The sequence below is a fragment of the Neovison vison genome, chromosome 9 (assembly GCF_020171115.1).
Source record: "Neovison vison isolate M4711 chromosome 9, ASM_NN_V1, whole genome shotgun sequence".
NCBI classification, from domain to species: Eukaryota; Metazoa; Chordata; class Mammalia; order Carnivora; family Mustelidae; genus Neogale; species Neogale vison.
The window spans coordinates 26,550,767-26,574,455 of NC_058099.1; the positions used below are offsets into that span (position 1 = coordinate 26,550,767).

General features: G+C 41.1%; 1 protein-coding gene across 5 annotated transcripts in view; it reads right to left on the minus strand.

Annotated features, from left to right (window-relative positions):
- SLC44A1 (solute carrier family 44 member 1) overlaps positions 1 to 23,689 on the minus strand; it is a 201,639-nt gene that overhangs the window by 60,618 nt on the left and 117,332 nt on the right. For all 5 annotated transcript variants that reach the window (XM_044265219.1, XM_044265220.1, XM_044265218.1 and 2 more), the window contains 5 exons: positions 16,690 to 16,829; positions 14,440 to 14,626; positions 13,035 to 13,200; positions 11,456 to 11,612; positions 10,653 to 10,736 (listed from right to left, as the gene is read on the minus strand). In XM_044265219.1, coding sequence (XP_044121154.1) covers positions 10,653 to 10,736; positions 11,456 to 11,612; positions 13,035 to 13,200; positions 14,440 to 14,626; positions 16,690 to 16,829 — 734 coding nt within the window. The remainder of the gene's footprint in view (positions 1 to 10,652; positions 10,737 to 11,455; positions 11,613 to 13,034; positions 13,201 to 14,439; positions 14,627 to 16,689; positions 16,830 to 23,689) is intronic.

Below are 23,689 nucleotides of genomic sequence, written 5' to 3' on the forward strand. Positions count from 1 at the left end.
TCATGGAAGCAAGAGCAGAGAGAAACCAGGGACTTGGACTTGGTGACAATGTTTGCACGATTAGGAACTAGCCACATTTTGGGACTTTAGCCTAAGAAGCTAATAAATTGCTAAGTCTCTCTCTTCTGTCCCCCTCCCCCTTTCTCACTTTCTCTTTTTTAGGCCAGATGGAGCTGGCTTTCTGTCCCTTGTAGTACTGAGTCCCAGGTGACACACTTTTATTCAATTATACCTGCTTCTGCTGCTCTGTGTCCTCTCTGACCCTCTGTCACAGACTCTGATTTTTTTTCCCCTTTGTATAGTGCATTCTAGAATAGGATTGACATTTTCTGGGAAATGTGAATACATGCTAGAACATCAAATACATCTGAGTCGTAGGAAGTGAAAGTATGTAGGCTTTGTGGCTAAAACTTATAATCCCGAGGAATTTTTGGTTTAGTGTGGACTTAAACTGTTGGTGAGTCCAAAATGTTCAAGTTGTTGGAAAACTGCTGCCCATGAAGGGCTTACTTTACACTGTGTTGACTGTGAAATACTGTTTTCTTTTTTTATTATTATGTATTTATTTATTTATTTAAAAGATTTTATTTATTTATTTTATAGAGAGAGAGGTCACAAGTAGGGAGAGAGAGAGAGAGTGGGAAGCAGGCTCCCTGCTGAGGAGAGAGCCCAATACAGGACTCGATCCCAGGACCCTGAGATCATGACCTGAGCCGAAGGTAGAGGCTTAACCCACTGAGCCACCCAGGCGCCCCGGAAACATTTATCTCTTAAAAAGATTTTATTTATTTATTAGAGAGAGAGAGAGCAAGAGTAAGGGGAGGGGCAGAGGGAGAGAGAGAGAATCTCAAACAGACTCCCTACTGAGCATGGAGCCTGATGCCGGGCTGAATTTCATGACCCTGAGATCATGACCTGAGCCAAAGCCAAGAGTCAGATGCTCAACCAACTGAGATACCTTGGGTGCTCCTGTAAATAAAGTCTTTTTCTTTCTTTCCTTTTTTTTTTTTTTTTAAAGATTTTATTTACTTGAAAGAGAGAGAGAGCACAAGCAGGGTAGAGGGAGAGGGAGAAGCAGACTCCCTGCTGAGCAGGGAGCCCAATGCAGGGCTCGATCCCAGGACCCTGGGATCAGGACCTGACCCAAAGGCAGATGCTGAACTGACTGAGCTACCCGGGGTCCCATTTTTTTTTTTTTTAATTGAAATATAGTTGGCACATCACGTTACATCAGTTTCAGCTACACAACACAGTGACTCCACAACTCTGTAAGTTATGCTCTGCTCACAAGAGTGGCTACCGTCAGCCACCACAGTATTACAACAGCACTGACTATTTTCCCTACGCTGTACATTTCATCTCCATGACTTATTTATTCCGTAACTAGAGGCCTGTATCTCCCACTCCCATTTAAACACTGAGCTTGGGAGATACAGTCTTTATTTTATGAATGTTCCTCTTGTACGCTTATTAGTTAATAGGAATTTGGTATGAAGATGAAGTCTGAGTCACCAAAAATTTGTTGCCATTACACAGTTAAATTCATTGATTAAAAATATAGAATATTTTAGGGCCAAGGAAAGAAGACTACAACTGAGTAGGACACTAATTTTTCACCAAGGGAGCAGTATATAATGATGCTCTTTGAGAAAGACAGTATGATTTTGCTATATATAACTCCACTAAACAACTTGGGGTAATTTATTATCTGAACATACTACTACATTATGTTCGCAGTTCTTTTTATCTCAAAAGCTAATATACAGAGTCTTTTAAGGAAATGATACTATTTTTTTTTTTTTAAAGATTTTATTTATTTATTTGAGAGAGAGACAGTGAGAGAGAGCATGAGCGAGGAGAAGGTCAGAGAGCGAAGCAGACTCCCCATGGAGCTGGGAGCCTGATGTGGGACTCGATCCCGGGACTCCAGGATCACGCCCTGAGCCGAAGGCAGTCGTCCAACCAACTGCGCCACCCAGGCGTCCCAAGGAAATGATACTATTAAATTGTTCTGGTAGCAGTAATTTGCTGCTTGCTCTCATATATTGTCATCAGCGAGTGTTTCTTATCAGTTCAAAGACAGTAGGCACCAAAGAGTTAATCACCTAACTGTAGTGGTCTACATTTCTTCATCTACAAAGCTTCTTTTCAAATATTCTGCCAAATGCCTCAATGGCATAAAAATAAACTATACTTTGATCTTACGTAATTTTAATTCTGCTGAAAGATAATGGAGAAGAACTTCTCAGGCCTGATGTATTCTCAAAGAACCAATACAATTCCCTCCATACTCAAAGCAAACAAAAAACACATTTAACAATTTATTCTAAAGCAGAGGTTGAAAAACTACCACCTGTGCACCAAATCTGGCCTGCTGCCTACTTCTGTAAAAAAAGTTTTATCAGAACACAGCCATGTTCATTTGCTTACATGGCATTTATGGCTGTTTTCAGGCTACAATGGCAGACCTGAGCAAATGGGACAGAGTCTATATGGCCACAAAGCCAAAAATATTTACTATCTGTTCCTTGACAGAAAACTTTGCTGATCCCTGTTCTTGAGTACTGCCCAGGAACAATATCACCCTGGTCTACAGCCTACGGAACCCATCTTCTTATCCCTTCAATCTTCTAGTACCTTTCTCTACAACTTCAATGTCTTCCAGCATCTTTCACTAAAATGGTTCAGTTCCACGACAGACATCTAATGATTTGAAATAGAACATCCCATAAGGAAAATACCTTACTTCCACTATCCTAAGACATGATCAAGAAATGAATGTCAGTTACTTAATAACAGATTTTCAGGGGAAGATACTCTGTCACATTAACTATATATATTGATTATGAGATGCTTTCTGAAGTTAAAAAAAAGCATTATGATATCTAGAATCAAAGATATTGAATAACCCATTTAAATCAAATAGGTAGTGTCTTAAATTTCACCTCCTCAATGATGATCAACGACTCACTCTTAACTATGCTAGTCCCCCCTTTCCAGTTTGAAAAGGATCTTCTCTGAAAGAGACAGAAGCAAGAGAGGACCCACATACCTCCTATCTCTCTCCTCTAGCATCAGACCAGCTGACTCAGAGAAGGCCTAACATCTCCAAACTAAACCAAAAAGCTTTTCTGTTTTTCAGTAATTTCAGAAGAAATTATTATTCCTCCTCTCCTTCTTCCTTCTTCTCTCCCCATGCTGCCCCACCCATCCCATCTACATTTAGAGCAGAAGCCTATTTATTTGTGGACCTGGAAGAAGGCAGCAATAATTTTTCTCTACTCCTAAGTTCCAGGGCTGGATATGCTCCTAGAAATTTAGCTTTCTTGGCAATATTCCTACAGATCTGTGCAACTCCTTTGTATTCAACCTAACCAAAAAAAGTTAAGTGGATATTTTGTGAGCTCTTTCTCCCACTCCCAAGACAGAAAGATGAGCTGCATGTGACACACACAGGTCAGGATGACCTCTTCAGGAGGAAAATTGTGCTACAGATCACAGCAGGCCAGTGAAAATTTCCTTCTACTTCTATACCTCCTAGTCTGAAAGGATTTACGCTAAGGTGCTCAAGAAATTCTGAGTTCTTTGTGCCTTTCCCTATTACTGTTCTCTGAACTTTCTGTATAACTACTTGGTTGAGATTTTTTCCAGCCCACCTCCTTTCTCACACAGCCTTCCTGATCTTAAGTAAACCGCCCACAGAGAGGCATCGATGATTAACATTTAGCTTTAGCGAGTGCTCAAAATGTGCGCAGGCAGGATGGAGGCCTTAAGGCTATATAACTCCCAGAAGCAAGATAAAGGCGATCACCCTCCAGGAAGCGTTTTAAAGGGATGACTGTTAGGCCCAAGTGGTGACATCTGTGTGTGACAGGATGAGGTGAAAAAGTCCTGGTCACGTGGAAGAAAATGTTGGGGTAGAGGGTCACCACGTAGATAACCCAGGTCTGCTTGGCCACATGTCCCAGAACACATCTACATTTCTGTACCTTTCCTTTCTTCACTTACAGACTTAAAAGTTCTCTTCAAATTTAAAGTCCCTTTAGGGGGTGCCTGGGTGGCTCCCCGGAGTCCTGGGATTGAGTCCCAAATCAGGCTCCCAGCTCCACAGGGAGTCTGCTTCTCCCTCTGACCCTTTCCTCTCTCACTGTCTCTCTCTCAAATAAATAAACAAAATCTTTTAAAAAAGAGATAAAATTTAAGATCTTTAGATAATAATAGGAGAGAGCTAGACAATAATAGTAGGTAAAGGGAACAGATAGGTACAACTCTATGTGTGGACTGTTATGAATTAAGTAAGGGAAAAGGTAATTAAAATTATCCCTTTCTTGTTTTGAGTGAGGAATGGAGGGGGCAAAAAGTACCACCAACACTATCCATTTCATTCAGTTTGGTTCTAATTTCTTAGACTTTTTAAGAGATATAAGCATTAATAATATGTCGCAAATCTTAAATTGTCTTTATTTTTTAATTTCTTTTTAAAGACTTTATTTATTTATTTGACAGAAATCGCAATCAGGCAGAGTGGCAGGCGGGGGAGGGAGCGGGGGGGGGGCGGGGGGAAAGCAGGCTCCCTGCTGAGCAAAGAGGACCCCTGAGACCATGACCTGAGCCAAAGGCAGTGGCTTAACCCACTGAGCCACTCAGGTGCCCCAAAATTGATTGTCTTTAAAACCATCACTTGTTTTAGTTTATAGATGAAACATGAAAATTTGAGATGTTTGCATATTCTCTATAATAATCTATACTCTAGTCTTCTTTATGTTGCATAAAATGGGTAGATATTTATATGGAAAACAGGGTGATATCCTAGCAAGAAGTACACAAACTTAGATTTGAAAACTTCCTTCATCTCTAGGTCAGATGGTCTGCGACAAGATGCTAGTCTCCACTTTCTCTCCAAAGGAAATGAGCCTTCCTTATAGAGTTGTAGAGAGAGTGATAATATAGATTAAGTGCTTAGTATGGTATCAGGTAGTAGGTGCTCAAAAAATATTCTTTGCAATTCCCACTCCTACTTATGTCAAGACGAGCTTTATAATCTTAAAAGCTTGGCAGCCAGAAAGCAGATCCCCTCCAGTATTAAACTCTACTATCTCCAAATGGTGTCGAAGAAAACCGAGGCCAGAGTAATGCCCACAAAAAACAGATTCTAGACAATCTCTCGACCTAAAGTGAATTTGTTAGATGAGATGTACAATCACCTTCCTGATACATTAAGGTAAGCACTGGCAGAAACAAAGAGCAGTTTATAGTTCACTCTGTTTATGTGCAAAACTCTAACACCTATGCTATAAATAATTAATGGCTTATTTTGTTTTGTGTTAAAGATTTTATTTACTTATCTGACAGACAGAGATCACAAGTAGACAGAGAGGCAGGCAGAGAGAGAGAGAGAAGGAAGCAGTCTCCCTTCCCAGCAGGGAATTCGGGATCGATGCGGGACTCGATCCCAGGACGCTGGGATCATGACCTGAGCCGAAGGCAGCGGCTTAACCCACTGAGCCACCCAGGTGCCCCTTAATGGCTTATTTTGTAAACCCAAAGGTCATTTTTGAAGCCAGCTGTCCCTTCCATGCAGTATAGCACTGGACTATGGATGGGGCTTCCAAATTTCAGACTGAGCTGCAAAACAACTCTGGTCTAGTCTATCTCCGTATGTACCAACACTCCTCTACTATTATCCTCTAAGTACTGGCAACAAACTGGTAGCCCATGGTCAACTGACATTGTATGGCCTGGAGACCCTAGCAGCTCTACCTCACTCAGATATACGTTTTTTTTTTTTTTTTAAATTAGCTGTCAACATTTTAATAGCAGGAGATAAAATGCAAACATCCAGAATTCTGGCTTCGCTTGAGAAACTGGAAGAGTTAGAAACTGTCTATAAATTCTCATATGGCAAGAATATACCTGGGCTAAGAAGTGACTGTCTTCTTTGATTGGAATATGAACTCCCCAACTTGCCAGTCTCCACCACTCTCTGCTGCCTCGGACCCTGTCTGCTGCTCTCATTTGCATAAGTAAAATAATACACCTCAACTGGCCCAGCAGGCGTCTGCCCTGTCCAGCTCTGCTCAAGGCTTTTGACTTCAAAGCTGCATACCAATCTCAGGAGTGATAGCAAAAGAAAGGATGGGAGGAAAACAATGGGAACAGGCATTAACTAATTATTAACCATTTCCAAAGAGTACATAGAACAGATCTCCGAATGGGAGACTCCATATGTAAAATGTGAGCCACAGTGCCTGGCACAGGGTAAGTGCTTGATAAATATTAGCTGGCATTATAACTAGTATTATTATTTCACTGTACTCTATTGGACACTGCAAGGATAATTCCAGAATGTAAACAGGTGATGAGATAAGAAATTTTTGAAAATTAGGAAGGAGGGATGCCTGCATGGCTCAGATGGTTAGGTGTCTGCCCCTGGAGTCCTGGGATGGAGCCTGGCACTGGGCTCCCTGCCCAGCAGGGAGTCTGCTTCTCCCTCTTCTCCTCCCTCGGTTCCTGCTCTCTCTCTCAAATAGATTAATAAACTATTTTTTAAAAATGTAAAAGAAACTAACAATGAACAGTACTACAGCATAAGAGTCATCGTTACAGAGGACTTGCTGTGTCCAGCCACATGCTTGGGGTACTACAGATATCATCTCTGCATCCTCACGGTCATGGGCACTACAGATGCTATTATTATCCCCATTTTACAGATGATGGTATAGACCGATAAGACAGTCCGATAAGACAGTAATGTTTACTGCACTGAAGTAAAGTCTTAGAAACTTTTTCTCAAAGCTAACAGTATTTCAATGAAGGTAACTTATGTTACCACGGTCAGATCATGGGTGATGTTTTGTTTTGTCTTGATTTCCCAAACTCTTCAGAATTTTACATTCTATTGACTTTTAAAGAAAATAGATACATCTTTGGAAATACCTCTTGTTTTATCTTTGCCAGAGCTCTCTTATCTTAGAGTAAAACACTGAGAGTTCTTTATAAAACAATAAAATGGAGGGGGAGCGATAACATTTACTAGGTGATGACCAAGAGCCAGGCACTGTAAGAGTTGATTTATCTGCATTATATTTCATCCTTACCTAAAGCTTATGAGGACAGGTATATTTTTCTCCACTCCCTGAAGAAGGAAACAGAGACTCTGAGGTTGCATTGAGCTTGCCAAAGAGTTAAACTGTTGGGACTGAAACACATCTGCAATATCTGGGCTCTCTCCACTGTATCTCCCCCCAATTATCAACTGGGCCTTTTCCAACAAGGCTATAAAAGTATGGATTCAATCCAATGTGTATGGGGAAAAAGGAACTTCATTTTCAGAAAGCGGTGATAAACACCAGAGAGGAAAGGAAAGGTATGAGCCTCCTGTTATCTTGGTGCCAGCTCTGGCTTGATCTCTACAGAGCACTAATCTCAACTGCCAAATGTATGCAGCAGTGCTGAGAAGAATGCCCCTTCAGACATCAGCAGATCATACTCTTGGACCTTATTGCTTTTTTTTTTTCCCCAAATTTTAGAAAAGTCTTTAGAGCTCATCTATTCAGTACTGCCATGATTCCTGTCACCTTAAATACTTTAATAAAAGGATGGGTGCCCACCCAGCTCTGAAACATTTCACAGGAACAAGGATTAAAAACATTCCACTGGCAACTGATATTTAGGCTTAACCTCTCATGCTAGGAAGTGTTCCAATGTCTTCAATCTGTTGACCTCACTTCCAGTGAAATTCCTGGGCAAAACAGGAAGCAGCCTGGTAATCAATCCCCAGAGGGCAGCATTTCGTATTCCCAAACAGACCTAAGTATTAGTTTGGAATTACTCTCCTGAAACCTTCACTCATTTATTACTATGTTACTGCTTCCCTTGTATCTTCAAACAATGAAGATCCAAAATGCCCAAAACCTGTACAAAAAAAGACCAATCTGAAGTTTGGATATACAACTCAGGACTGCACTAAATTGCTGATTCACGTTCATCTTGGGATGAGCTGAGAACTTTGGATTTTTTCACCTGGTTACTAAGCATCTTACCATCATTCGATTTGTTCTCTTCCTTCAGTAAAACTGTACATTTCTTTTTTGAAACACTTTCTTTTGGTTTTGTCTGTTAGTCTTTTTGTCTGTTAGTCTTTTAAAATCCAAATATTCACTGATTAACAATTCATCCAGAAAACATTTTTTTTCCTTCTTCTTCTTCTTTTTTTTTTTTTTAAAGATTTTATTTATTTATTTGACAGACAGAGATCACAAGTAGGCAGAGAGGCAGGCAGAGAAAGAAGGGGGTAAGCTTGCTCCCTGCTGAGGAGAGAGTCTGATGCAGGACTCAATCTCAGGACCCTGAGATCATGACCTGAGCCGAAGGCAGAGGCTTAACCCACTGAGCCACCCAGGCGCCCTGAAAACATTTATCTTTTAAAAAGATTTTATTTATTTATTTGAGAGAGAGAGAGAGAGGGCACGAGCAGGGAAAGGAGCAGAGGGAGAGGGAGAAACAAGACTCCCCAACGAGCAGGGAGCCCGATGCTGTAGTCAATCCCAGGACCCTGGGATCATGACCTGAGCAGAAGGCAGACGCTTAACAGAATGAACCACTCAGGCGCCCCTCACTCAGAAAACATTTAAAGACCACTTACTCTATCCCAAGCACCGTGATAGTCTCTGGAGAGACAAAACTAAGATCCCTGTCTTTGAGGAGCTAAAGGTCTAAATGTGGAGATAAAGATATAAACAGACAATTTCCATACACTGTTTTCAGTGTTTTCACAGAGGTATGAACCTGTGTTGTGAAAGGTTGGCAGGGACTGAGAGAAGACTGCTTTGAGGTGACACTCAGGCAGAATCATTAAGGATTGGAAGGAGTTAGCCAAGCGTTGGAAGGACGTCATTCCAGGCATGTTTGGTTAATTGCGAGAGCAAAAGGTTCCTGTGGGAAGGTGGTAGAAATTGAGAATGGAGAGGTGTGGGTTTAGCATCTCTCTCTGCGGATGAGCTATTTAGTGATGGGTACAAAATGTAATGATGATTATTTTTAGTGCATCTATCAACTTTTTGATAAGGATGACTTGGTCCTAAACTGAATTTTAAAGAATGTAATTTTTCAAATTGCTGTGGTTGATACTAATTATTTTTAATAACGACCTTCCAAACACTTTACATCCATACAGTATTACAATCTACAAGAATTTATTTTGCTAATGAAATGTCGTGCCTGCTTCTTCATATTAACCACAGAACTCCAATAAAGCAAACTCCAGGAACGCTAACCACCGCAAGGACTACCATCCTTGGACTACCCTTGAGTGAATGGAAAACACATTGCTACTCCTGAATCACTTAGCCATAAATGGTAAGAAAGTCCATTTCTATCTTTAGTCTCTTAGAAGAGGGTATTGGCACATCACAATTGATTTTCAAGAAATGGAGAGAAGTGGTTAAAAAAAAAAATGAAGAAGATGGGAAGAGTGAGTCCTGGCAAGTCCTGTGTGCCCAGGCACAGCAAGACAGAGGAACAAGCTGCTCCCTAAGAACAGTTATTCTGTAATACCAGTTCTTCCATTTGACCCAAGAAATGATAGCATTCCTCTGACAATATTTCCCAGGCTAGTATCACAGTCTTTAAGCAGCTGGATTTCTCCTGCCAAAAAGTATCAGGATAGAGAGCACACTAGTCTTGAACAATAGTAGAACTGAAGGACGGGGTGCCTGGCTGGCTCAGTGGGTTAAGCCTCTGCCTTCAGCTCAGGTCATGATCTCAGGGTCCTGGGATTGAGCCCCGCATTGGGCTCTCTGCTCAGCAGGGAGCCTGCCCCCCCCACTCGCTTCTCTCTCTGCCTATTTGTGATCTCTCTGTCATAAATAAATAAAAACTTAAAAAAAAAAAAAAGAACTGCAGGGAAAAAATGAGCTTAAGTGTCACTGTGACTTTTCATTAAATTAAAGCTTTCAAACAACATTCATTCATTCATTCATTTAAAAAAAGTAAGCTCCGTACCCAACATGGGGCTTGAACTCACAACCCTGAGATTAAGAGTCATATGCTCTATGGAATGAGCCAGCCAGACACCCCTCAAACAGTATTTAAAAGAAGAATTAAAGAAATCCAGCTAGAGTAGACAGGTTCTTAGGGAAAATCAAAGATGAAAGGATGTTAATTAAGGGATTAAAGGTAAATGTTTTTCCTTAAAGATGAACCCTAATGATATTTTATCCTTATATTATAATTAGTAATAATAAGCCTTGGTAAGAATATTTATCACTTTTAAAAATAAGACTATGATAAGGAGCACCTGGGTGCCTTAGTTGATTAAGTGTTGACCTTCAGCTCAGATCATGATCCCAGCATCCTGGGATTGAGCCTCACATTGGGCTCCCAGCTTGGCTGGAAGCCGGCTTCTTCCTCTGCCCTTCCCCCCTGCTTATGCGCAAGTGTGCAGCTCTCTCTCTCTCAAATAAATAAATAAAATCTTAAAAAAAAAAAAAAGAATATGATAGAAATAGATATACCTGAACACGCTACAATATACCAAAACATGGGAAATACATAAAATCTTTCAAGCAAGCTCAATTATTTTATCTTGGAAGAAGAAACGATGAACCTGTCTTTAAAAGTGAATGTTAGATTGATTTTTAAAAATCTTTTACCTGATTTAGATAATTTAGGCACTTTTCAAGACACCAAAGGCAACAAATGCAAGATTTCAGCACACATCGAGCACAAGCATTTTCCTGGGAAGGACAAAAATTTGAAATAATTAAAAACCAAAGAATCAGATGATCATACAGAAGATTCCAAATGTTAGAAAAATAAATAAAAGTTAAAAAAAATCAAAACGTATGTTTCAAGGCCTCTACACCCACACCCTCTTTTCCCTCAAAATGTAATAGCTGAATTAGTTTTAATCAATTTAATTCAACAGCTATTTAGTACCTACTGCATATAAGATAGAGTAAGGTTATCTCAGACCAGAAAGGAACTTATACTACTGTAGAAGAAAAAAAAATGCTAAATATAAAAAAAGGTTAGAATCAGAATATGCAGTAGATCCTAGTGTGATGAGAGTGGAACACAGAGATGACATCATCAAAGAGGAGGAGTAATCAGGGAAGGCTTCTGGGAAGATGTGTCAAGTGAGCCAACCTGTGTTGAAATGCATGTTATCTCCATAGTCAGGGACAGGGAGCAGGCTCCAAGGAGGAGGGTGTGAGTCAACATGGAGGAAGAGAAGCAAGGGGTACTTTGCCAAACCAGTGATATGATGGATTTGCCAGAGCATATAGAGAGCAAGAATAGGGGATAAGGCAGAAGGGCTGGATTCTGTTTGCAGGGATTTTGAAGAAAACATGCACAGCTATGGACTTAACATCACTGGGAGCTTTACCCCATGCAGAGCTGAGGTCTGGAGTACGACAACCACAGAAAGCCCAAAAATGTTTTCTCTTCTTACCTTTCCTTTGAGCTGACTGTGCATGTACATAAGGATCATTCGTGGAATTTTGACTAACGTGATAATGAAAGATCCTTTTGCCACCGTACCCAGGTGATAACGAATAAGGCGATTCACTGATGCCAAAATAGGTGTAAATGGCAAATTCCTTTTATCCCTATTTAAAAAGTAACCAAAAAGACAGTTAAAACAAAGCCTAAGTACAGGAATGGTTTAAGCCCAATGAAGTGAAAAAATCAGTTCATCTAAAAAAATTCTAGCTTTGTGTCAAAATGGCAAAGAAATATATAGCTATTTAATACAGATGCTACTGATATACCAAATAAAATTAATGCTTCATTTCTCTATGGTAGTTTCATGGGGTTCTTAGGCTCTTAAGACTTTAAGTAAAATGAAACTGTGCTTTGAAAGCTTTTCCTCATAAATACTTACGGAATTAAATGTACAACCAAAAAATGGAACTTAAAAAAAATGTTTAGGGTAACAGTTGGTTAGGCGTCTAGATTTTGGTTTCAGCTCGAGTCCTCATCTCAAAGGTCGTGAATCAAGCCACATGTTGGTTCCATGCTCATGTGGAATCTGCTTAAGACTCCCTCTCCCTCTGCCCCTCCCTATCTGCTCTCTTTCTCCCAAATAAATACGTAAATCTTAAAAAAAAAAAAAAAAAAAAAAAAAGATGTTCAATCTAGACCTGGTACCTCATTGTAATAGAAAATTGTAAGGCCAACAGCTTATATTCAGCTCTGAAGTTAGGAAAGGGAGTCACAATACTTATTGTGATCCAAACAAATTAAAAAGGTATGTTATCCTTTGACGGACCTTTAAGTTTTTTTTTTTTTTAAAAGATTATTTATTTTAGAGTGAAAGCACAAATGTGAACGACAGAGGAAGAAAGAAGGAGCGAGAATCTTAGGCAGATTCCACGTAACGTGGGGCTCCATCTCACGACCACGAGATTGTGACCTGAGCCAAAACCAAGAGTCAGAGGTTTCATTGACTCCACCACCCAGGGGCCCCAATAGAAAAAGAACAAAAGACGGTATAAGATTTAGTCTTCTGCTAAATATAATTGCAGTGATATCATGACTTGCTGTTCTGATTAATTTTTTTGAGGAACTTAAAGAAAAGTATAAAGATTAAAGTAATAATCTCCCATGTTCCTACTGCCCAGAATTATCAGGTATAACATTTTGTCATATTCACTTCCAACTGCTTTTTAAAGACATGAAACTTGGCATGCCTGGGTGGCTCAGTCGTTAGGCATCTGCCTCTGGCTCAGGTCATAAACCCAGGGTCTTGAGATCGAGCCCCACATCAGGATCTCTGCTCGGTGGGAAGCCTACTTCTCCCTCTCCCACTCCCCCCGCTTGTGTTCCCTCTCTCACTGTGTCTCTCTCTGTCAAATAAATTTTTAAAAAATTAAAAAATTAAATTAAAATTAAATTAATTTTTAAAAATTAAAAAAAAAAAAAGAAGAAAAGAAAACTCTTTTCTTGAAACTCTTACAGCTTCACCTCCATGTCCTTCAGACACAATCCCTTAGATGATCTTAAGTTTTCTGACGAGTATAAATTCTCACCTAGTAAAATAGTATGTTACCACGGCCCCCGCCACAGTCATCTGCTGACAGGCCAGGATGAATTCGCTGATCCATATAAGGCCCACCGCGTGGAACCACCACATGTACTGCAGAGGCCCAGAAACTCTGAACTCCACAAAGCCTTGCTCATTCTGAACAGCACTGCCTAGGAGAATATCAAGGAAGGAAAAGAGAAATACATACAGCACAAGCTAAGAAATAGGGCTATTCAATGTAAGGCATTAATCTAATTCCCAATGACAGCCCCCTCCCACCCCTCTAATGCGCCCCCCTCACTTTCCCCCAAACCACTGACTTTATGATCATGGTGCTACTGAACTAGGAGACAAAAATAATTATCACTTGAAAAGCTGTGAAGCCAGACATTGTACAATGAAGCATTTTGTTTTCCCCGAAGGCATCATATAGTTTTTAAAAGGTCTTCTATTTGAATACAGTCTTTACCACATCGGTTAATTTAGGCATGAATTTTCAAACACTTTCATTTTTTTTTTCAGAGCGATTTATGACTCATCCAATAATTACAGACCTAAATCATTAGCAATGGATGGAAATTCATATTATTTTCAGTTGGTGAATGTTGCTAAATGGCCAGAGAGGTCACATACAAGCCTACAATACTTATGCCACTCCTCACCATTAATTCCATTTAGGGGTCATTTTTAATTTTATTTTACTTTTTATTTTTTAATTTTTTATAAACATGTAATGTAATTTTATCCCCAGGGGTACAGGTCTGTGAATCACCAGGTTTACACACTTCACAGCACTCACCATAGCACATACCCTCCCCAATATCCACAACCTCACCCCCATTCTCCCAACCCCCCTCCCCCCAGCAACCCTCAGTTTGTTTTGTGAGATTAGGAGTCACCTATGGTTTGTTTCCCTTCCAATCTCATCTTGTTTCATTTATTCTTCTCCTACCCCCTTAACCCTAGGGGTCACTTTTGATATGAAGTGTGGTTGCAAGCAAGTCTGAGATTCTAACTATGAATGGTATCATCACAAGGAACTCTACTTAGGTTCAGATCTTTTGCAAACTAGAAAATCCCAAGGAAGCAAGCTGATCTTTGGCTGTAACTGGGGTTTAAGGCAACCCCACAACCACCCTGCATTCAATCTGTTTATCTGAGAATGAATCCAAATGTCTGAATCAGTTTTGGAGTGTACTTCAAAGCCATGACCTGGTTTAGACCCACTCTGCTAGGATGATCTAAAAACCCCACACAGGGAATGGGTTGGGGAAGAGCTGTGACCACTACTAGTTCTGAGGGCGATCAGACCTCAGTCATAAATGTCTGAGAATTATACCTTAAGTTTTAAAATAACTTAACACGAATCAGATTCATCACTAAGAGAAAGAAGCAGCAGGTCTTCTTACCAGCGGTGCCAAGAAAAAGAAGTGTCATGATCCAGTATGCCCAAAATAAGACAAGAGCAAAGAAAGTCCAAAAGGGTTGGAAGACTAGCAGCGGCAAGTGAATGAAGACCTTGCCAGCCACGTGGAACAGGGCGATGGTGAGAGCAACGCGCTTGCGCATGACCAGCATGATCAGGAACAAGATCGCCTGTGTCCGGAGAAGGCAGAGAAAGGCTCCCGTTAGTGTCTTGGGCAGGAAACACAGGAACCGAACAATGGCGGACATTTTTAACATAACCCTTCCTTTCAAATGGGGGAAGGACTATTACTCTCTGAATCCCCAAAATACTTTATCAGTCTTGTGGCACTTAGCGCTCTCGTTTGTACACTGAAAATATCCTTAAAACTAAACATAAAAGGATTTCTCAATTAAGAAATCCTAGAATTCTCCTACATTACTTTTCTACTCATTATGAATCAAGATGGGCTGTTTGTCAGTCGGGATGAGGCTCTGAATTTATCTGGATAGATACACACCTGTCGCTTTGATATCAGGGGAGAAGACAATACACCCTGATTACAAAATCAGAGGCCGTATTTGTACCTCACCCCCTTTATTGAACCAAGAGCCCCTAGACAGCAGGGTCGATGTCAGACTTCCTGCCCTGCACACCCTCACCCGGCGGTGAGGGTGAGGGCTGGTGAATGATACTTTAAATTTAAAAAAAAAAAAAAAAAAAAGAAGAATTGTACTTAAAGATGATTAATACATATTTAGATAATAGTAACAAATAAATACCTTTTGGGACAAATGGTTTTGTGTGGCTTTTTAAATTTTTATTTATTTATTTATTTTATTTTTTAAAGATTTTATTTATTTGACAGAGAGAGAGAGAGATCACAAGTAGGCAGAAAGGCAGGCAGAGAGAGAGAGAGGAGGAAGCAGGCTCCCTGCTGAGCAGAGAGCCCAATGCGGGGCTCCATCCCAGGACCTTGGGATCATGACCTGAGCTGAAGGCAGAGCTTTAACCCACTGAGCCACCCAGGGGCCCCGGCTTATTTAATTTTTAAACCTCAATTAAAAGCTTGGGATTGGTCTGAGAAGTGTCTGAGATTTTTTTTTTTTTCCTTTTTTCACCGAGGAGAAGATGAACCGAAGATACGAGTACAGATTATCTAACCACATGTTCATTGGTAATCTACTGTAGAGTGCCCAGCCAGCAGGGCTCACCGACTTGGAATAATGTTGTTAAAAGTTGAAAAGGCAAAAACGGGAAAATAATTAGTGAACAAGTAAAAGAAATGATATGAAGTGGTGTGTTTCTTTACATACTTTAGGAAAGAAAACTATTTTTAGGGGCGCCTGGGTGGCTCAGTTGGTTAAACGGCTGCCTTGAGTCCAGGTGATGATCCCAGGGTCCTGGGATGAAACCCCTCATTGGGGGGCGCCTGGGTGGCTCAGTGGGTTGAGCCTCTGCCTTCGGCTCGGGTCATGATCTCAGGGTCCCGGGATCGAGTCCCACATCGGGCTCTCTGCTCAGCAGGGAGCCTGCTTCTCTCTCTCTCTCTCTCTGCCAGCCTCTCTGCTTACCTGTGATCTCTCTCTGTCAAGTAAATAAATTAAATTAAAATTCTTTACAAACCCCTCATTGGGCTCCTTGCTCAGTAGGGGGAGCCTGCTTCTCCATCTTGTCCCCACTTGTTTTCTCTCTCGCCATCTCTGTCTCTCTCAAATAAATAAATTAAAAAAAAAGGGAAACTTTTAAAAAAGGAATTCTATTATGACAGTAAGATAACATGTTCTGGGGCGCCTGGGTGGCTCAGTGGGTTAAGCCGCTGCCTTCGGCTCAGGTCATGATCTCGGGATCCTGGGATCGAGTCCCACGTCGGGCTCTCTGCTCAGCGGGGAGCCTGCTTCCTCCTCTCTCTCTGCCTGCCTCTCTGCCTACTTGTGATTTCTCTCTGTTAAATAAATAAATAAAATCTTAAAAAAAAAAAGATAACATGTTCTTACAAATGATAATGTAAATATTCTAGGCGAAACTCCTCTCTCAACAAGCAGAAGTGCAGAATAAAAGGTTGCATCAAATAATACTCATCAATTAGGGGAGCCTTCTGAACACCTTTTAGTGTTTCACACCGTGGGACAGAGATTTTCTCTCACGGAGGTCAGGGTTAGGCATGCAATAGCTAGAGGTGAGTTTCTGCTCCATTCACGATCCCCGTAAAGAAAAACGTAAACCTGAAAGATCCACCCAAGCCCATACTCACTGTGAACACTGTGGCTGAAATGGCATAGATGAGGAGGGCCCGAAGATTGTCTTCAGCTATTTGAAGCTGCTCAGGAATCACGGTTTCTTTGGGAGACCTTCTTTGCTTTGCATACAGCCACCACAGTACCCCTGTGCCACCTGGGTTCAAAAACCAATTGTTTTGGAAATAAGTAGCACGAGAAAATGCATAGCATAAATCTGCCCTTTCCTGGATCTTTCCTACACATCACTGTGGGACTGATACAGCAACAATCCATTTGGCTGGGGGGAGGGCGGTGCATGGCTGTAACTTTTTGCGGACATAAGGGGAGCTCCAATTACTCCTTTCTCATCTTTCACACTAGGTCTTAGACATATTCCAGCTTATCAAATAAATGTCCTTCAGCCACATTTCTTATTTTTTAAAGATTTTATTTATTTGACAGACAGAGAAAAAGCACAAGTAGGCAGAGCAGCAGGCAGAGGGAGAGGGAGAAGCAGGCTCTCTGTGGAGTAGGGAGCCTGATGTGGGACTTGATCCCAGGACTCTGGGATCATGACCTGAGCCGAAGGCAGCACTTAACCGACTGAGCCACCCAGGCGCCCAGCCATATTTATTACTGACACTGAAGTTCAGAGAGAGCCAGCAAAGACAGGTACCCCTGAGAGGAAGTGATCATGAAGAGAGAGTCAGAGCCTGTTGGGACCTGAGGAGCTTGTAGGAAGCAAGTAAGGGTCGCAGAAATCAGTAATGAAGCTGAGGACTGAGGAAAGGAAAGATCCTCTTTGTTGTGCTATCACAGTAACCCCAGTGCCTCCTGTGGAAACAGTCATGCAGTTGATACAGTATTTGTACAATGAGCAAATGAAGATGAAAGGAGTAATTCCCACCAAAAGCAGGAACAAAGATAGGAGATCTTTGATAGCTTGCTAGCGGTGTGTGCTAGGGATGGGAGTTTTTCTCCCTGTCACTGGTTCAGAGATCGCAAGAGCTAAACTGTAGAGGGGGGCAAACTCGCCACCACATGAGCACTGTATCAGACACCTTCGTTCTGAGTGCCCAGAGCATCAGCTGTTCTAGGTGCTGGGAGCAGAGCTGTGAACAAAACTAAGACCGCACCCTCCCCCCTCATGGAGCTTATATAGTCATAAGGAAACAAAACATATAAGGAATTACGTAAAAATAGAGTATATGACGTCTAAAGAAAAATGTAACCTCTTAATAGGGATGGAAAGTGCTGGGGTTGGGAAAGCATTGTAACAAGATGGGTAAGCAGGGTCTCACTGGTGAGTTGGTATCTGAGCAAAAGAATCAAAGACAGGCCAAAAGCAATCCATAAAACTATCTAAGAAAAGGGTGTTGCAGGCAAAGGTAATAGCAAATTCTAAGATGCCGAGGTGGGAGCCCCGCCTGGCGGAAGAGAAAAGAGGCCACCATGGCTAAGCAACAAGCAAGGAGCAGAGGGTAAAAGCTGTGGGCAGAGGGGCTCTAGGACCAGATCCTAGTGGAAGGCCTTGTAGGCTACAGCAAGGAAATGGAAGATTCAGAATAAAGATGTGTACGTGTAAGCAGACAAGATAAATGCCTGGGAGAGGAGAAACTGGGCTCAGAGATATTCAAATCAACCTGATCCCCACCTGCACTCAAGTAAACAGTGAATAGTGTCAAAGGGAAATGCCACCCCTGCCTGGTGGCAAACAGTGAGCACGAATTTTTTTTTCCACTGAAGATGAATAAACAAATTTAAAACCACCATGAGCCTATGAAAAACATTTGAAAAAGGGGAGTACTTCCATTTCAAAATCTTTTTTATTTTTATTGTTTTCAAAGCTTTTATTTATTTACTGGAAACACAGAGAGAGAGAAAGAGAGAGAGAGAGAGAGAGAGAGAGACAGCACAAGCAGGGAGAGTGGCAGGCAGAGGGAGAAGCAGGCAGCCCAATGTGGGACTTGATCTAAGAATCCCGGTCATGACCTGAGTCGAAGGCAGATGCTTAACCACCTAAGCCACCCAGGCGCCCCTTCCATTTTGAAATCTTAAAGAAAACTGTCATAGCCTCAAAAAATGGAGTAAAATATGTTCTCTACAAATAGGAATAGAAGTTATGAGGGAAACGGCTGCCTGGCTGGCTCAGTTGGTGGAGCGTGTAACTCTCAATCTTGGGGTTCTGAGTTTGAGCCCCACGTTAGGTGTAGAGATTACTGAAAAATTTTTAAAATCTTGGGCGCCTGGGTGGCTCAGTGGGTTAAAGCCTCTGCCTTCAGCTCAGGTCATGATCTCAGGGTCCTGGGATAGAGCCCTGCGTCAGGCTCTCTGCTCAGTGGGGAGCTTGCTTCCCCTTACTCTCTCTCTATCTGCCTGCCTCTCTGCCTGCTTGTGATCTCTATCAAATAAATAAATAAAATCTTTAAAAATTTTTTTTGAATCTTTAAAAACATTATGAGAGAAAGACAAAAAGAAATGAGAAATAAAGACAGAATAAAAACAGAAAAGAAAACAGAATGAGATAATAAAGGCGACATCAAGGAGGATACCATTCATCACAGCCACAGAAGATACCACTTATTAAACATGTAAATTTGTGTTAGGAAATGCAAAGCCAATGTGAACAAATTGAAGCAACACAATGCTATTAAGCAAATATTAAAAGTCCCACTTTTTAAGTGATAAAATTGAAATTCAGGAAAGTTAAATAATGTGCCAATTATCACACACCTAGTTAAGTGGCAGAGCTGGAATTCAGATCTAGTTTTTTATAAAAATGATCCATCTGCTATAAACCGAATGTTTGTGACCCCCTAAAACTCATATACTCAAGTCCTCGTTCTTAATAAGATGGTATTTAAAGGTGGGTCTTTGGAAGATGATGACATCATGAAGGTGAAGCCCTCATGAATGAGATTAGTGCCCTTATAGCACAGCTATCAGAGAACTCCTCCCCACTTGCACCATGTGAGAAAATATCAAGATGATGGCTGGATACAGGAACCCAGCCCTCACCGGATAAATGAAGCTGCTGGCACCTTGGCTTTGGCCTTTTGAACCTGCAGAACTGTAAGAAGTAAACGTTTGTTGTTGATAAGGCATCCAGTCGATGGTAGTTTGTCACAGCAGCCCAAAGTGACCAAGAAACAGAAACTAGATACGATGGTGACACATGCTAAAGTAAAAAGAAAGGTGGCTGGTCGAAGGAAGGAGTGGAATAACAAAGTGAGGAGGTCAAGTAAAGAAGTGACAGTGAGGAAAACGAAATCAGTGATCTGGAAGGTACACTTGAAGAGTTCCTTCTGAGTGTAAAGAAAGTGATAAAGGATTCAAATGATAATGTAGAAGATGATAGCAGAAGAATGAAGAATGATGTGAAGAGGAAAACCAATGACACAGAAACAGTACTCAAATACAGAAATGAGACAACTTTTCAAGTTTGAAAAGACACACCCACGCCACTCCAAAAAAGAGATCATGGGCAAACCTAGTTAAGATTCAGAATCAGACAGAAGTTTTAAGTTATAAGGATAAGTTAAAAATCAGAGACACATCTAGGTGAGTGAAACAGGTGGTGGGCAAAGGCACAAAATTAGACTGGTCTCCAAAAAGTAAAGTACAGACCCAGGGAACATATTGCCTCCTGAGAATTTTATATGCAACAGATTCAATATTCCCATGTTAAGGCAGAGCTAATAATCTTAGATGCTCAAGAGTTAAGAAAATATAGAACCCACAAGTTCTTCATGAATAAGTTAAATGAATTCAAATTCGCATCATTAAAAAGATTATCTACCATGACCAGGTGGGATTCATCCCTGCGTTACAAGGATGGTTCAACATTTGCAAATCAATCAATGTGACAGAACAAATCAGTAAGAGAAGAGAGAAGAACCACAAGGTTCTCCCAATTGATGCAGAAAAAGCATTTGACAAAATCCAGCATCCGTTCCTGACTGGGTGACTCAGTGGGTTAGGCCGCTGCCTTCGGCTCAGGTCATGATCTCGGGGTCCTGGGATCAAGTCCCGCATCGGGCTCTCTGCTCAGCAGGGAGCCAGCTTCCCTCTCTCTCTCTCTCTGCCTGCCTCTCTGTCTACTTGTGATTTGTCTGTCTGTCAAATAAACAAATAAAATCTTTAAAAACAAAACAAACAAACCAACAAAACGCTTCAAAGTACAGGGATAGAGGGAACATTCCTGAACTTCATCAAATCTATTTATGAAAGACCCACAGCAAATATCATCCTCTTGAGATCAGGAACACGACAAGGATGCCCACTCTCACCACTCTTGTTCAACAACATAGTACTAGAAGTCCTAGCAACAGCAATCAGACAACAAAGAGATATAAAAGGTATCCAAATTGGCAATGAAGAAGTCAAACTCTCTCTCTTCGCAGATGACATGATTCTTTATATGGAAAACCCAAAAGACTCCACCCCCAAACTACTAGAACTCATACAGCAATTCAGTAAAGTGGTAGGATACAAAGTCAATGTACAGAAATCAGTTGCTTTCTTATACACTAACAATGAAAATACAGAAAGGGAAATTAAGAGAATTGATTCCATTTACTATAGCACCAAGAACCATAAGATACCTGGAAATAAACCTAAGCAAAGAGGTAAAGGATCTGTACTCGAGGAACTACAGAACACTCATGAAAGAAATTGAAGAAGACACAAAAAGATGGCAGAGCATTCCATGCTCTTGGATCGAAAAATAAACATTGTTAAAATGTCTATACTGCCTACCGTAATCTATACTTTTAATGCCATTCCTATCAAAATTCCACCGGTATTTTTCAAAGAGCTGGAGCAAATAATCCTAAAATTTGTATGGAATCAGAAGAGACCCCGAATTGCTAAGGAAATGTTGAAAAAGAAGAACAAAACTGGGGGCATCATGTTGCCTGATTTCAAGCTTTACTACAAAGCTGGGATCACCAAGACAGCGTGGTACTAGCATAAAAACAGACACATAGACCAGTGGAACAGAGTAAAGAGCCCAGATATGGACCCTCAACTCTATGGTCAAATAATCTTTGACAAAGCAGGAAAAAATATACAGTGGAAAAAAGATAGTCTCTTCAATAAATGGTGCTGTGAAAATTGGACAGCTATATGTAGAAGACCAAACTTGACCATTCTCTTACACCGTACACAAAGATAAACTCGAAATGGATAAAAGACCTCAACGTGAGACAGGAATCCATCAGAATCCTAGAGGAGAACATAGGCAATAACCTCTTAGATATCAGCACAGCAACTTCTTTCAACGTATGTCTCCAAAGGCAAACGAAACAAAAGCGAAAATGAACTTTTGGGACTTCATCAAGATCAAAAGCTTCTGCACAGCAAAGGAAATAGTCAATAAAACAAAGAGGCAACCCACGGAATGGGAGAAGATATTTGATAAAAGGTTGATATCCAGGATCTATAAAGAACTTCTCAAACTCAGCACACACAAACCAGATAATCATGTCAAAAATGGGCAGAAGACATGAACAGACACTTCTCCAGTGAAGACATACAAATGGCTATCAGACACATGAAAAAATGTTCATATCACTAGCCATCAGGGAGATTAAAATTAAAACCACATTGAGATACCACTTTATACCAGTTAGAATGGCCAAAATTAGCAAGACAGGAAACAACGTGTGTTGGAGAGGATGTGGAGAAAGGGGAACCCTCTTACACTGTTGGTGGGAATGCAAGTTGGTGCAGCCACTATGGAGAACAGTGTGGAGATTCCTTAAGAAATTAAAAATAGGGGCGCCTGGGTGGCTCAGTGGGTTAGAGCCTCTGCTTTCGGCTCAGGTCATGATCCCAGGGTCCTGGGATCGAGTCCCACATCGGGCTCTCTGCTCAGCAGGGAGCCTGCTTCTCCGTCTCTCTCTGCCTGCCTCTCTGCCTATTTGTGATCTTTGTCTGTCAAATAAATAAATAAAATCTTTAAAAAAAAAAAAGAAATTAAAAATAGAGCTTCCCTATGACCCTGCAATTGCATTACTGGGTATTTACCCCAAAAATACAGATGTAGTGAAAAGAAGGGCCATCTGTACCCAAATGTTTATAGCAGCAATGGCCATGGTCGCCAAACTGTGGAAAGAACCAAGATGCCCTTCAACGGACAAATGGATAAGGAAGATGTGGTCCGTATACACTATGGAGTATTATGCCTCCATTAGAAAGGATGAATACCCAACTTTTGTAGCAACATGGACAGGACTGGAAGAGATTATGCTGAGTGAAATAAGTCAAGCAGAGAGAATCAATTATCATATGTTTTCACTTATTTGTGAAGCATAAATAACATGGAGGACACAGGGAGATGGAGAGGAGAAGGGAGTTGAGGGAAATTGGAAGGGGAGATGAATCATGAGAGACTATGGACTCTGAAAAACAATCTGAGGGTTTTGAAGGGGTGGGGGGTGGGAGGTTGGGGGAGCCAGGTGGTGGGTATTATGGAGGGCACGTATCTCATGGAGCACTGGGTGTGGTGCATGAACAATGAGCTCTGTTACACTGAAAAGAAATTAAAAAAAAAAAAAAGAACAAAGATGAACTGGGGCACATGCACCCCAATGTTTATAACAGCAATGTCCGCAATAGACAAACTATGGAAAGAGCCCAGATGTCTATCGACAGAGGAATGGATAAAGATGTGTGTATATGTACACACAATGGAATACTCTGCAGCCATCAAAAAGAATGAAATCTTGCCAGGTGCAAAGACGTGGATGGAACTACGGGGTATTATGCTAAGCAAAATAAATCAGTCAGAGAAAGATAAAAGACATATGATTTCACTTATATGTGGAATTTAAGAAACAAAACACATGAACATAGGGAAGGGAAGGAAAAATTAAGTAAGGGGCGCCTGGGTGGCTCAGTGGGTTAAGCCGCTGCCTTCGGCTCAGGTCATGATCTCAGGGTCCTGGGATCGAGTCCCGCATCGGGCTCTCTGCTCAGCAGGGAGCCTGCTTCCTCCTCTCTCTCTCTCTCTCTCTCTCTCTCTGCCTGCCT